The 15,953-nt window shown below is 44.2% G+C and overlaps 1 protein-coding gene across 4 annotated transcripts in view; it reads left to right on the forward strand.

The window, feature by feature from the left end:
- The first annotated feature begins 8,324 nt into the window (after positions 1-8,324).
- GCLC (glutamate-cysteine ligase catalytic subunit) overlaps positions 8,325-15,953 on the forward strand; it is a 35,438-nt gene continuing 27,809 nt past the window's right edge. Inside the window, exon 1 of one of the 4 annotated variants that reach the window (XM_030489371.1) lies at positions 8,325-8,620. In XM_030489371.1, the coding sequence (XP_030345231.1) occupies positions 8,471-8,620 (150 nt within the window). In that variant the 5' untranslated portion in view covers positions 8,325-8,470. Of the gene's footprint in view, positions 8,621-9,840; positions 9,914-15,953 lie in introns of those variants that run through there. The other 3 variants (XM_030489370.1, XM_030489372.1, XM_030489374.1) reach the window with 3 other exon arrangements.

Below are 15,953 nucleotides of genomic sequence, written 5' to 3' on the forward strand. Positions count from 1 at the left end.
TTGCACCCTGCATGGCTGCAACACTACCCTGGCACTGCTACTCTATGACCCTAGTTTTGGAAAGCACCAGATGGCAGCAGCTAATTCCATAGGCAAAACCTGGGAATCTTGGTGTCAGTGCCACGGAGCGTGGGAGCGCTGCAGGTTTGGCAGGCACGTGGTTGCTTTTTTACAGAACTGTGCAAAGTACAGTTCTTGTAATAAAACATTACAGTACATTACAGGTTATTTGGGGCAAGGGTTATATTTCCTCTAGTCTTATCTTGGTGTCTGATACATTCTTTGGCAGAAATGGGGATTTGGACAAAGATTAAAGAATATATGGATGTAAGCAACTGGGTTACCACATGGAGGCTGTATTACTGTTACTGGCAGTATGAGCAAGGGTTAGAAATGTGAGGCATATAATCATTTACAGGCATAGGAGAGAAACCAGGCAGTTATTTTCTATAAACCTCAAATACTAGAACAAAGGAGCCTTGGGAGACTTAGCAATGTGAAGCACGGCTTGGTTTCCAACTCTTACCTCACGTGATCAGCTTTAACTGCTTTTTCATACTTCAAGGAAAAATCTTCCTGAACACCACCTGAAAGGCATATATATAACAGAGCCTGAGCTGAAACAGGGAATAAAAACAACTGGAAGGTGAATCTTGTGCAAAGCAAGGTTATAAACACAGACTTGATTATATAAAGGTGTACCACTATCTTAAAGATATGCTTTTTGCATATCTTTATTATTTTATGATTGTAGCTTTAGTATCAGCTGTTGAATGGCCAGAAGACTATGGTTTGTCAACCCTTCCAAGGGAGTGAGCCTGAGAAGGGGTGAGGGGACAGTACACATTCATCTACCTGCTCCCCCGACCTTCTGCACAGGGAGATCAGAAGATCCAAGTCCCACACCAGAGGTTTGCCAGGGAATATACAGCTCACACCAATGGGTGCCTCAATAGCCCTGACATTTTCAACTCAGAGCTCTTGCCTCCACTTCCCAGTCACTGGTGCGTCTGTCTTAAACTCCTTTCTGAGTTACAGTCCACCAAGGACAGAGTTTCATGAGCGCTTAAAGGGCAGGGCACAGGGCAGGGATGCCACTAACCAGTCCCTGGCTCCTGTTAGCTACGCAGATGCAAGCAGACGGGATGGGAGAGAGCAGGATGAGAAACCGTGTCTGCCAAACCACAGCCCTATTCACTGCCTGGGGGTCCCTGCTGGAAGGGAGGCATGGTGGCGGGGCATGGCATGGAAGGAATGTGCCCTGCTGCTGAGTGCTTGGCATCCCGCAGGCTGCCTCTCCTCACAGGCAGGCTTGTCACCCTCTGCTGCCAGCACCCACAGTGGGCTGTCACTGCTCTTTCTTATACAGTAATTTTGTGGCAGACTTTATGGGAAACTGGGGCTCTTACTCAAAGATAACTGGACCAATCCCTAGAGCTGGGGGCCTATGGGTAACGTAAACAATAATTCTACGTACTTCAGCATCCTGGATCTCACCCAAAGCAGCTTGACATCTCTGCTCCTCCACTTGTCTACCACTAGACCACTTGCCAGTTCCTCACAGGTACTATAAGTAACAATAATATATTAAAAAGTGCTATAAATGTAACTACTAGGCCAACTTCTTTAATTGCATCAAGTAGTCTACTTGGAGAAATTTCACAAGAGGCATTTTTCAATACCTTCTGTTTGACTTCTCTTTGAAATGGAGTCTCCAAAACAATGAAGAGAGACCTTGAGAGGTACTTGTCTCATGGAAATACCTGGGAGGTATGAACGGTGACAAGTTACCTACAAAGAATACGTACAGGAAATACTGAGGTTTTTCTCTCAATGTTCTCCTTTTTGAGGCTTCTTCTTACTAGTTTGATTTGGCACTCATCTCTGTTTAAACCATCTAGAAAATAAAAAAACCCCAAAAACTTCATCAAAGAGAAGGAGAAGGCATTTCCAACCATTTTTAAGTTTTCAGTAGAACTTTATCCTTCATATGAAGTAGATTTTACATAATATACAATATGGAGTAGAAAAGATGAAAATCCTTTGTAATTAAAGATTTGGAGATAAACTTGCAATTGAGGAAGGCATAATTGATCTCTAGAGACTGTTCAGTGTGTGATTACCAGTGGACTATTTTCTCTACTCCTGCTACTTAATCTATCTTCTTTTTCACTATATTCCTGAAAAAAATACTTTGGTCTAATATTATGCCTGCAAATAGATTAGTCTCCACTAGCTATCAACAGTCAGAGGAATAAGGTACAGCACTCAATAGAAGTTTGTGATTGCTGTTCGATACTTTTATAATGGCCACTAAGTAGCACTATTATATAAAAATCTATTTTTCTTGCCATGTGAAGAGTGGATTAGTGTTTAAGGAAAATGATTTCCTGGTTATTAGAAAAATACCAAAAGGTATTTCCTGACTGCCTGTGTCTTTCTAACTAGATGCAGTTCTCGAGACTAAGCTACTGTCTGGGACTTAGTACTTTGGATAAATATCAGTAGAAGAAAAGTAACATGTAACCATCCCTGATTCAAATTGACAAAAAGATTAAGTCTTCAGATCAGGTCAATTTTTTGAGACTCTCGACTTCCTTAGGGGCTTAGAAAGCTTTCACTATAGTTTTTTAAAAACTCTTATCAAAACCTACTCTGCTATCTCATTTTCTTCCTGGACGTTAGGTCGTCTCCTGCTGTTGTTTTAGCTAATATATGAACACCTGTTTGTTCAGCCAGCTAAAACACAACAGGATTATTCCCATCTGGTTCATTGTTACATGACCAAAAGCCTACAGAATGAGCGATCTTGCAAATATTGACTACTCCCACCAGGAATCAATCCACCATAACTTATACTGCAGTAACAATATTGAATGATGAACGGAGGCAGAACTGCAATGCACAAAAAGCTGCCAGGCAATGAACAAATACTGAAGGGGCAGGGAGGAGTAGGACAGATTCTGTCTTGGGAAACTTGTGATATTTCCAGCTTTGCAAATTTAATGCTGTGGAAGTTCAGTATCTTGAGCTGGACCTGACCTGAATGCATGTGGGTACACAACTGTTATCTGCTGAGAAAAAAAGAAAAAATTAGGTCAGCCTGTGGAAAAGACTATAAAGATAATCCTATCGTATAGATTCTCCAGCTTAGAAAATGTTGGAAAGAAGATGAAACTGGGAAATAATTTGGAAGTTCTTACTTTCTTTGGAAGTACTTTGTATCTTGTGGGCATCACCAAAGAAGAGCCTCTTTAGATGAGATTAGGACACAGTGACAGATAAACTGGTAGGAGAGGGCATCTCCAAGGTGAAGAGGATGCAACAGCATCAGTCACCACACTAAACTCTGAGAGATAGTGGCTCAGCAATTTGCACACAGAATAACTCACACACTACTACAACCTCTGCTGTTACCATCAGCAGCATTTATGACATGATTAGATATGCCAGACTCAATCAAGGCACCATAATCACATACTGACCACAGTCACAGCAAAAGAGTATGTGGGCTACTAAGAAATGAGAAATTTTGCAAAAGGTACATGCTGATTCGGACCAAAGTGATGAAAAAATGTCACGATTTTCACTTTGACATAAACTCATGATACTTTATAGACTGAAATGCACAATTCATCCTTACCGAAGCAAAAACTTCAACCACCAAAACCCATTGTATGAATGAGAAATCCCACAAAAAACCCTAGAACCGCACCACTCAGACTCATGGCAGAACTTAATCCTACTACAGTCATTTCCACACATCAGGTGACAGCAAGAAAAGGAAGTTTTAAAGCAATAGTGAGAAGTCACAAGCATGGCTTTCATACACTAACTGAGAAGTTAGCTTCAGGCATTCTAACCTTGACTGAAGTAAGCCTCTGTTAGTCATCTTCCTCACTGAAGAGCAGGAAAACCTTCACTTGAAGGTCCTTCAGAAGATCCTTCACTTGAATCTTTCCCATGTTGTGGCTCCTCTCTTCCCCTCAAACCAATTATTTAATCTGAGTTGCTAGTCAGTAAGGCTTTCTGTATCAAGAATTAATTGCTTGAGCACAGATCTCTCCAGTGCCTCAGGAAATGCCCGGAGGCCTCCTTGCTCAAAAAGCAGCAGTTACTACATCTGCTGCTCACCTCAGTCAATTATACTGGACACCGGTGCACACCATAAATTATAGACCTGGAAGCATAACAATTTGATTAAAAAAAAAGACAATTATCTTTCTTTTCTACCAAACATAACATTTCAAAACTTTCAGTGTGGACTGTTCCATCCAAGTCTTTCCACTTTATTGAGAGAATAAAACAATATTCAGCAATGTCAGCTTGACAACCACCTCAAACAATGCTACTTTTCAGAGATGATTCATGAAGAAAAATAACCCTTTCTTTCTTCCCTGTAATAACAGCCTCATCACAAGACATCTACTTTTTACTTATTACTTCTAATGACAGCCAGTAAAAGAAAGGATTCTGTAGGAGTGGTCTCACCCATGAGTCTACACATCTTTTATCTCTTCCAGGGGCTATATTCTCAAAGTGACAAGCTCTATTTAAACTCTATTTAGATTTAGCTGATTTGAATAGCTTTGCACATATACAAAACACAAAGTGAGTTATCCTCTGTGAAGCAAAGCAGGAACATGTGAACCTTAAGGGCAGCTCCCCACTGTTGCAGGTGCCATTGAAATATGTTTGTTCCCTGGTACAGACATTTCTGGGTGTTGTCATGCTGCATCAACACTATTGTAAACAAAGAGCTGATTCTCACCCAGAAACAATTCTTCTATCTCTGTAAAAAATAAATAATGTTTTATTTTTACAACTTGACGCAGACAATTTATGTTCCTTTTCCTACAAGGCAAGCTTCTCCAGTAAGTTTCTGTTCTACAACAGAGAAGGAAAGAGAACAAGAAAAAAGCTGGCACATAGTTAACTTGACATACAAGTTGCTTAGAGCAATTACTGTAATCACTTCAGCTGAACATACAGGTTTTTTAAAAAACAAAACCCAAAAACCAAACAACCAAACACACACAAAAAACAAACAACATATTTAAAATATACTAAAGTCACACATCCTGGTCACATTTGCTAAATAAATGCTAATTTGCTCTGCAATCAGTGGATACCTCAGGAATGAAGAATGGTCCCTACTGTGGACTGAAATCAGCTACTCAAGAGATAAGGAAAGAACAAAGTGGCCCAGTTATAAAACAGATCTTGTTGGAGCTAAAGGGAGGGTTTAAGGAGAATTTGGGCTGGGTCTACTCTACCAAGTTCCATGTTGCTGAGTTTAGGCAAAGGATGTTTTTCAGGAGGAGATATTTCTTCTCCACGAAAAGCTTTTCTAGCAAACTTCTTTTTTTTTTCCAGGTTTATTGGTTTATTCCATAAGATTTTCCTTTGACCTGTCCAGAGAAACTAGTCAAGTCTTGGGGTTGGGAATAGTGGTACAGAGCTAAACTAATAACATCATCTGAAGTAATGCCTGCATGTTTAGAGAAGTTTTTTTCCTGCTAAGTGTACTGGAAGTAATTATACTTGATACTAAGTGTACTGGAAATAATTATACAACATTATGCATGTAGGCAGATATTATACAATGGTGGTTTGTCTTGAAGTCATATTTTATGATGAGCAAATGAACGCTTCTGCATTCTGTCAGCCTTAGAATGCTTTATAGTCCTCCTCCATGCCACAGTCCCTGCAAAGGAAAAGGACTATAGACAGCCCCGCACTGCCAGAACACATACACTAGAACTGAAGTGAAAAAGGCTGCAGCAGAAGACAGTGAACACCTCATAAACAGAGCTGACTTGCCATGATGTTATGCTAAAGATTACAATGTGAGAAAACAGAGTTTACATTATTATCAGTTTTACTAGTGCAGAAGGAAAATATCTTGGATTTCTGTTATAAACAACATACTCACTCTATAGTTGATATGATTAAGCACACAGGACTGGAAATAGAACAGATAATGGAACTGAAATAACACAAAAATGAGCTGCGTTTAAATGTGGAGAAAGACAGACACTGAAAATGTGCTCTTGAATTTCAGGTCAAAGAGTAGCATTAGTGGTCAGTGGTACGGACTGCATAATAGCAGCCTGCATTATAATAAAGCTGATCTGAGTTTGGGAATGTTGTGTATGTTGCTGGAAATGTTTACAGTCAGTTATAAACAGCAGAATACTCAAAGCAGCTGGGAACATACCAAATACCCAGTTCTTTCAAAAACATCTCTCAGCAACACAGCGCTCCCACTATCACCCAAGTGAGCTGGGAGCACGGATCCCAAATAACGTGGACAGGTTTGCCCAGATTCATGAGATGACAATGTTAAGTTTGCTCTTATATAATAACGTTTGCTCCAACCAAACCCAAGCTTGACTGACCCAAGAGAAGGAAAGGGGCTAAAGGAGTTGGCAGAAAAGCCATTAGGTGCCACTTGGTCACTACTGGTGCTCCTCAGGTGCTCCAGCTTGAAGTTAAAGCTGTGGAAAACCTGAGGCTGGGTGGCAGCATGGTGGCACCAACGCTGAATCTCGATCTTTTGGCGCAACTGTCCTCAAATACACAGGGTGGTGCGTGAAGCCTTTTTGTCCTCTCAGATCTGAAATCAAAGTACAACTTGGCTTTCGCATGAGGCGTACGCCTCATCTGATCCCATTGCCAAGTGGGAGATATTCTGATGTCCTGATTTTTCAAAAATTAAAAATGCATTAAACTTTTAAGTCCTTTAAAAAGGATTTTAACTAAAATATTTTCTTCTTCCTCAAACTATCCCAACAAGCTTTCGCCAGATCTACACTACTACCAACAGCATTGCTTTCAATTAGATCAGCCATTATAATTTCAGTGAAAAACATTACCTTTGAAAAAGTCATGAGCCCCTAAAACCAGCACATTATAAATTGTTTGTAATTTTAATGGTCATTGCTTGTTCTTGTTCTGTTGATGTTGCCCTTTGTGTACAAACTTAGATCATTAAAAAAATAATCAAGATTTTAAACATTTTACTTTTGAATGGTTTTACTTTAATATTTGATTCTTCCACTAATGCATTTTAGATTTATTACTCTAATGTGTTGGGAGCTTGTCCTACCCCTGAGACACCTCATATCCTCGAAGAAAGACAATTAGTCAGTTCCTGTCAGTATAGTCATTCAGTTAATGAAATATCTAATAATACAGATCATCCATTAGTGGGCTATACCACAATTTAAATAGTCTACTAATTCTTAAATCCTTAGCTATGCAATCCTGCTGCATACCAGCTATGCTTGTCTTCAAGGACTGTGAAGAAAGAGTTCTGTGAGAGTAACAAAAGCAATGGTCCAGCTTCTCAGAAGTGAGAGCTTTCCTCTTCATTTTAATGTTTAGTTCATTATTTTTGTCTCTTCATTTACAAAATACTTTAAGTAGGACCGATAGGCCTTCCTTCTGTCTTGCACCGCATGTCAAATACACACTATGACATGCCGCTGCTTCCCCTTTCCTGAGATGACTGCTGTTCCAATGCCCTTGAGGACAATTCCCAGGTAACTAACTCATCTTTGACATCTTCATTAGTTGGCCCTTTTCCTGGCACAGCAGGATGCAGGCTTTACAGCTTGAGCAGACATGTCTGTCATGAGGTCCCTCCCTCGAGTCTCACTGCACCCACTTGAAGCATCCATAGGCATCCAGTTCATAGAATCATGGAGTAGTATGGCCAGGAAGGGGCCTTGAAGCTCATCTAGTTCCAAGCCCATGCTGCAGGCAAGGACACCTTCCACTAGAGCAGGCTGCTAACAGCCGAATCCAACCTGGCCTTTTTCCTTTTTTTGAGATGTGTGCTCTGATCTACAACATCTCCACAACTCCCTTCAACTTAGTCACACCAGGGTCCCTTTCCACCAGGAACTCCATCCAGACCAGGCCAGCCAGCCTGACTCGCTGCTCCAGCACCCCGGGCCGCGGGCAGGGCCTCACTCAGCGCCAAGCCCATCTTCCCGCCGCCATTTCAGCAGGCCTTCCGCAGGAGCAAAAGGGACGACACCTCCTCCTGCGTTCGGGGCGTGCACCGGGGAACGAGCGGGGCAGCGGCGCCCGCACACGCAGACGAGCGCTGCCGCAGCCGCGGCTTCCTCGGAGGCTGCTTTTCCCGACGCGCTCCCGAGGACGCCGTGAGCGCAGGGAGGAAGCCTCCGCCGGCCGCCCAGCGGGCAGCAGCGCTAGAGCCCCGAGGCAGCACCACAGCCCGCCCCGGGCGAGCCCCGACCGGGGCGGGGCCTCGCGGCGGAAAGTGCTGAGTCACGGCCTGACGCGCTACGCCGTCACGTGTGGCGCCGGGCTCGGCTCCCGCCGCCGCCGCCGCCGCAGCTGGAGCGCAGAGCGCACCTCGCGTCGCGCAGGCTCTCCTCGTCTGTTCCCTTTCCCCTTTCCTTCCGTGCGCCGCCGCTCCGCTCCTCCGCGGGCCGGCATGGGTCTGCTGTCGCAGGGCTCGCCGCTGAGCTGGGAGGAGACGCGGCGGTACGCGGAGCACGTGCGGAAGCACGGCATCCTCCAGTTCCTCCACATCTACCGCGCCCTGCGCGACCGGCACAAGGATGTCCTCAAGTGGGGCGACGAGGTGAGACCCCGGCGCGCACCGCACCGCACCGGCATAGCACGGCCTGCCGCGGCCTCCGCCGCCCGGGCGCAGGTGCCGCGGCGGCGGGGGGGCGGGCGCTGCTCTGCTCTGCTCCGGTGCGGCCCGGGCCCTGCCCGCCGCCGTGCCCGAGAGCAGCGGGTCCGGCCGCTCGGCCGCGGCGCTCGGCGGGAGGGGAGCGTTCAGGCTGACCGCCGGGGCTTTGTTTCCAACACACACACTGTCGCTCGCTTGCTCGCCGCCTCCGGCTGCGCAGCGCGGCTGCCTCGGTGTTACCTGGTGATTTTTAAACGCTCACACAACTTTCAGTGTTTCCTTCGGGCATCGGTAAGCGCGCCAGAGCAGCCCCTCGGGAGGTGTATTCCCGGGAGCGGTGATGCCTGGTAGCGCTTGCTCGTTCCTGTGAGCTTGTTTATTTTCTCTGCAGTGAGGTCTGGTTAAAGCATGTGTGTGTCTAAACTTCAGGGCAGTGCCAGCACGGCTGCAGAATCTGGTCTTGGAAGGGGCGTGAGGGAAGCAGGGACGGGAGGTGGGCAGGTGGGCTCAGCAGCAGCATCCGTCACACCACACACCAGGTCCCTCAGTGGTTCTGGCTTGTCCCCGTGGAAAGGGACCTGCCAAGCCTTTATTTTACCTCGGAGTCTTCCAGGCATCCGGCATGAGTCAGCCTGCCATTTGAAGAAGGATGGGGACAGTCGCTCAGGTCATGACTTGAACTTTGTTACAGGTGCTTTGTGCCCGAGGACCGTGACTTTTATCTGCAGATCTTAGCCGTGCAAGCCTGTGCTGAATTGTGTCCTAGCCTGACAGCACTCTGTGAGGAGCAGAAGCTCCCTCCTCTGTTGATCAGGATTTCCCAAGGGTCCCGTCTTTCTCTGGAGGCAGGGAGTAGCTTTGGATGTGCTGTGCTAGAAGCCATTCTTGATCATGGTGGTGGTGTGGTCCAGCATGTCACTTTGAGGTGTTTGTGATGCGACTGCAGGGAAGTTCAAAGAGCAGAGTAGGAAGTGAGCAGCATGGGGACTTCTCTGTGCATCTCTGTCTCATGCTCCATTTACTTTTCTGAATGGCAAAGGCATTTATGAGGAATCTTTATCCAGGGGTTACAGTAGCTTTCCATGGATGCTCTTTGCCAGAGGAAAATGCTGTTCCATTGTGCACCTCGAGAGACCTTGATTCTTAAAGTCAATTCTTCTTTTAAGGAACTCCGGTCATATCTCACGTAACTGAACAAGGCAAGCTTTGGAGCACAGGAGCTGCTTACAAGGGGAGTGAGTAAGGGCTTGGCTACTAAAAATATGTCCAGTGAAGGGACTAATCCTGCCAGCATGCCTAGTCTACACTGAAGAGTTTTGCAGTCAGAGTGGTGTGGGCTCAGGAAGTTTAAATCCATGTCTGACTTCTCTGTGTCTCTTCATCTCTTGTATGGCTGAAGTTACACTGATAGAAGAGCCTCACAAGCAGTCCTAAGTTCAGGAATATAGTCGGAGCAGAGTCTCCGTATTGCTCTGAGACTTAGCTTGAGGGTTTTCTCATTAATCTTTAAGGTGAGATACTCATTTTTCAATGGGCATTACGTTCTAGTTGTCCTTGCTTTCTCAGGGTGAGATTTCACAAGATAGCTAGGGCTGATCTGCTAGCGAGCAGGTTCAGCTTCCCTCCTCTTGCTCCAGGCTTGTGTTTCTTCTGCCTTCCTCGCATTGTTACTGGCTATGTGTGAGTTCAAGAAGTTAACCCAGCAGAAAACTTTTCTCCCATTCAGTTTTCTAGGATGGGTCATTTACTCAGAGCTTCCGCTGCTTCACTGAGGTATCCAGCAAGTTCTGCTTAATGTGAGGAAGGTAGCAGGAGAATGTGGAGAAAAGGGGCAAGCAGAACCAGCTGGTAAATGGTAGTGTGTTATGTTTAAGGAGATTTACAGTTTTCTTCTGTCATGCCCAGTGTGGCAAGAGGCAGAATTTTAAGACCAGTATGATTACTATGATTACGGCCATGATTCTGATAAGGAGGTAAGAGCTGTATTTGAAATGCCTGTGAACATTAAGAGGTAACCCAGTTCATCACCTACCTCTGATTTTAGCAAATGGGAATAAACTCAGGTGTGGCAGCTTATTTTTGTTATACTGTATTATGCAATTTTTTTTTTTTACATAACACAGCATTTAGGAGTGTGTTAGTGTATCACATACTTTTTGCCAGCCTGCTCTTGTTGTGCAAACACAAAAGCATATCTGTGTCCATAACTTCTTTCAGCTGTGCTGTAGACAGACAAGTGGGGAAAGCAGTAAAATTGTTTTCTGTTTTTCCTCTCAAATATCTAGTTATTAGAAAGTGGCGCCACATTTACATGCAGCTTAGATGAATCAACTAATTAGACAATTTTCATAACAAGCCTTTTGTGCACTTTGACCTTCATGTATAAAGTCACAGCCTGAGGGTGTTTTATTGTTTTAAAAACCTCTTGAAGATAGACATCAAGAATGAAAATGACAGCCCTCATATAATGGTAGAGATTAAATCAGAATTAACAAAATTACCTCTATGTTCAAGAGATGTTTCTGAGACAGTGTTTGGTGAAAGACTTTTTTTTTTTTTTTTTTTTTTTTTAACTTTGTTTTTAAGTACTGCTTCAACTTTCTCAGCACATCCTGAGTTTGTCTTTCAGGGCAGATGTGTGAATCTGTAAAGATTGTCCCCATCTAGCTGATGCCATTGTGAAAAAGAAATACTGTGTTTGCTTCTGAGTATAGAATCAGTTTTTTCTTTGGATCTATTTTTCAACAGGACTCCATTTCTCAGTGTGTGTTGTAAGACTCATTATAGAGCTGTGATGGTCCTTTGGGGTGCTTGTAACCTCTCAAGGACTCCAGTCCCTGTGGTCCCAGGGAATGAAACTGTGGGGAATCATCATACGCTTGCTGTTTCTTGGGTGCCAGGCAAAAGTGTTGAGGCTAAGTGTTAATGGAGCAGGATGGTGGCATTTGTTTTCAAGGAAGTGAGGCAGCATCACAACTTGCATGGCAGGGCAGCATTCCCTAGTGCTTCCATATTCCCCTAACTAAGAGCTGGAAAGGTCAAAATGCTGGTTCTGCTACCTCTTGAAAAGTCAGCTATCTTCTTGCTTTCAGGGTTAGTAGAACCAAGAGCTGTTGTCTTTCCTGGGGGCAGTTCTTTTTTTGCTCAGTTTTCCACAGCCATGAAGCCTTTGCGGTGGGGGGGGGGAAGCCTACAAACATGAGTGTAGCAGAGAATAAGGATTTCTTAAAAAAAAAAAATCAAATCTTTCTAAAGGTCTCTTTGAAGCTGCATTTGCAAGTAAAGGTTCTTTGCCTCTTAATGATCCTTCTGCCTCATTTAAAACTGACAGTTGGCCTCCCTGTTCATGCTTGGCTTCTCCTGACTGTAGAACTGTCTCATTATCCCTCATCAAGCCCTTCCTTATTATCCTTGCTTTAATGCCCATGAAAGTTGGGCAACAGTTAGATCTGCTGATGAGACCCCATCATACCGACCAGTACAATCTCACAGTCTCCTTGTGTTTTCATCATCCTATCCCATCCAACAACATAGGCTTATGTTTGTATTTGCAGAGTAGCAGTCATTATTTGTATTTTGTGCAGCAGCTGCAAAAATCTGCACTCTTTCTGTACTGGGTTTTAAAACTCCAGTAGAGTTAGTAGGTATTATGTGAAACAATTCATTTGTGCAGCTTGGCAGATGTTAGTGGTACCAAAAGAGCTTAAAGGGTTTTTGAGAGTAAGGCAAAGCCTATTCTGCTGCTTCCCAGCTTTTGTCCCAAAAAGCTGTCTTCTGTGCCAGCACATTACCAGTCTCCTGTGCTGTGCAGTGCCTCTTGTCTGCTGATTGCATTCCTCTAGCTGACGGATGTTGCTTAAATTTCACTTTGCAGCTTAATGCGGACCCTCGGATCAGACAAGTGGAATGGCTGGCCCTTGGCTAGGCTCACTGCCATTGCTTTGTGCTGAGCACGCACACAAGTGTATGAATCGCGGCACTTCATGCATAACTACCTGTACCTGTATTCATACATGCCTGTAATACTTGTCTTCTGCAGTCTGTTTTGCTGCTAAATGGGACAGGTTGGTTGTTCTCCAGGCTGGACACCTATTTGGGCTGTGAAGAAATGATACAAGCTAGAAGAGCTGGAAAAGGAAAATTGACGGGGACAAAGGAACAATAAAGAATAAGGAGGAAAATGTTGAGAAAGGCATGCTGGAGAGAGATCTGCTCAGAAGGAGGGGCGTAGAAAGCAAGCATGGGCAAAACATGACAGTTTTATTTGAAAGTATATGTGAATGAAATGGCAATCTGACTTGCCCAGTCTTGTTTAGTGAAATTGGACATAATGACCCTTTTGTTGTGTATCAGACTGTTCCTGTCAGTGTTGGGACATAGCACACAATAAGCATCTTTAGCTTGTAGAAAGTTGTTTTCTTCATGGAAACTTGAAGTGAAATTTGGAGGCCTTTAAAATGGGTTTGATAATGAATTGTGTGAGGCAGTGTGAAAAATGTGCCACTGCTTGCAAGTTGAAGTCTTCCTGACTTAATTCTGTGGGTTTGGTTTTTTTCTGCCCCCTGCCTGTTACCTCTTTCTCAGTCTTCTTACACCTTCTTTTGGTCTTTCTTCTCTACTCTAGATTCATTCCCCTCCTTATCCATTATTTTTTTAATCATACCTTGTAAATAAGTTAAATAAGAACTAAAATGAACATTTGCTATTCAGCACTTCCTCATGCAAGAAGCGAAGCAGCCCTTCTCAAATTCTGTGAGAGACGAGAGGTTAGAATCATAGAATAGAATAGAATAGAATCGTAAGGGTTGGAAAGGACCTTAAGATCATGTAGTTCCAACCCCCCTGCCATGGGCAGGGACACCTTGCCCTAAACCATGTGGCTCAAGGCTCTGTCCAACCTGGCCTTGAACACCGCCAGGGATGGAGCATCCACAACCTCCCTGGGCAACCCATTCCAGTGCTTCACCACCCTCACTGTAAAGAACTTCTTCCTTATATCTAATCTAAACTTCCTCTGTTTAAGTTTGAACCCATTACCCCTTGTCCTACCACTACAGTCCCTAAGGAAGAGTCCCTCCCCAGCATCCTTGTAGACCCCCTTCAGATACTGGAAGGCTGCTATGAGGTCACCACGCAGCCTTCTCTTCTCCAGGCTGAACAGCCCCAACTTTCTCAGCCTGTCTTCATATGGGAGGTGCTCCAGCCCTCTTACCATCCTCGTGGCCCTCCTCTGGACTTGCTCCAACAGCTCCATGTCCTTTTTATGTTGAGGACACCAGAACTGTACGTCATGCCCAGTATATAAACCGGGGGGAGTTACCCGGAAGGCCCGGGTGCCCCCTTAACGTTTAAATTCCGGTGTGTTTTCCAAAAAGAACTGTCGTGGTTTGAGCCCAGCCGGTAACTCAGAACCACACAGCCGCTCGCTCACTCCCCCCCCCCCCCCTTCTTCCTCCCCCCGCTCCCGGAGGGATGGGGAGGAGAATGGGAAGAATGTAACTCCCACGGGTTGAGATAAGAGCAGTCCCGCAACTAAGGTATAACACAAAACCACTACTGCTACCACCAATGATAATAACAATTAGTGAAATAACAAGGGGAGAGGATACAATTGCTCACCACCCGCCGACCGATACCCAGCCCGACCCGAGCAGTGATCCGGGCCTTCCGGGTAACTCCCCCCGGTTTATATACTGGGCATGACGTGCTGTGGTATGGAATACCCCTTTGGCTAGTTTGGGTCAGGTGTCCTGTCTCTGCTTCCTCCCGGCTTCCCCTCCTCCCTGGCAAAGCATGAGACTGAGAAAGTCCTTGGTTGGAATAAACATTACTTAGCAACTACTAAAAACATCGGTGTTATCAGCGTTGTTCCCAGGCTGAAAGTTAAAAAACACAGCACTGCACCAGCTACTAAGCAGGAGAAAAATGACTGCTATAGCTGAACCCAGGACAATGATTCTTTCCAGAGACCTAGCTATTGCATTAATGTCTTGCTGCAGTTTACAGCCTGCATGTTTTTGGTTTCTTGGTTTTGGGTTTTTTTTCCAGGCAGTAGCAATGTCTAAATCATATCAGTGATGTTGCATTACAGTCTGCAGAACTTCAAAATGGTAAAATAATAGCTACATCTTAAGGAAATGGGTTTGGGTTCAGATGCACACAGTTTGAGGCTCCTGTTTGTCTGTCAGCCATTTAAAACCAGGAACAAAGTCTAGGGCATTTTTTAACAGTGGTGAATCTACCTCACCAGCTGCATAAAAGAAGTACAGCTACTATCCGTCATATACACAGATGAAGTTTTGGTCATCTTTGTGCTAAAAGACAACAGTGAGGCTTGGTGAGAGACACACATATGCATGTGGAAAAGTTCAAGATAAGAAAGGACCGTGACTGATAAAAGAAGCCGTAGGTTCAGAGAGCATTGTGGTGTACAGGAAAGGTAGTGTCCTTTTCTAGTTTTACAAGAAATTTGGCTAACCTCATAGAACAAAAAGGCAGCAGATGTCCTTTTAAGAAAATTATTTACGTTACAAAGCCTAGATGTTCTGTGGAACAAGATGCCGCATGATAGCTTTGAAGCGGAGAGACACACTTACATGGGCAACAAGAACAGACAACTTATTGTGGTTTCTTTAAACTCCATGTGCTGCAAGATATATGTCCCTCTATCCAAACCACTTAGATAATTGTCAGGTGACTCATGGGGTTTCTTTAATGTTCATCTTGAAACTTCCTAACTAGCTTTTTACTGTATGTGTTATAAATAAAATAGAATCACCAAAAATAGTTATTGTATTTTCCTGGCTGTTGATAATAGATCTTATTTGAAAGAAATATCAGCCAAGTCATCATACAAAGTCATCATCAGTATTCTGGTGATCTCGCATTCTCACTTTGTACAAATTGCTGCAATATACGGGTATGCAGAAATTGCTTTATTTTAAAGGTTTTTGTAGGAATCTTGTGATTATAATAAAGCCAACGTAGCCTGAAGCCTTCCAAAATCGTTTTTTACATTTGAGCTTTTGTCATTTTAAGACAATCACTTTTAGTCTCCTCCTTCCCCAGCAAAATTCCCCGAACAGAATGTGTTTTTGAGTTTCTTTCATGCAGAAATTCCTTGTGATAGCTCCTGCCAAACATGGCATGTGTGGATGCATCTGAATGGGAGCTGTCGTAATTGATGTACTCGTCTGCTTACTGCATGGGGGGAAGCAGCACTCCTGAATGATCTGGTTGGTTGTCTGCTTGTTTATCCTCTCTCTCTGAGCTTTATTTG

This window comes from Strigops habroptila, chromosome 6 (genome assembly GCF_004027225.2).
Source record: "Strigops habroptila isolate Jane chromosome 6, bStrHab1.2.pri, whole genome shotgun sequence".
Taxonomy (NCBI): Eukaryota; Metazoa; Chordata; class Aves; order Psittaciformes; family Psittacidae; genus Strigops; species Strigops habroptila.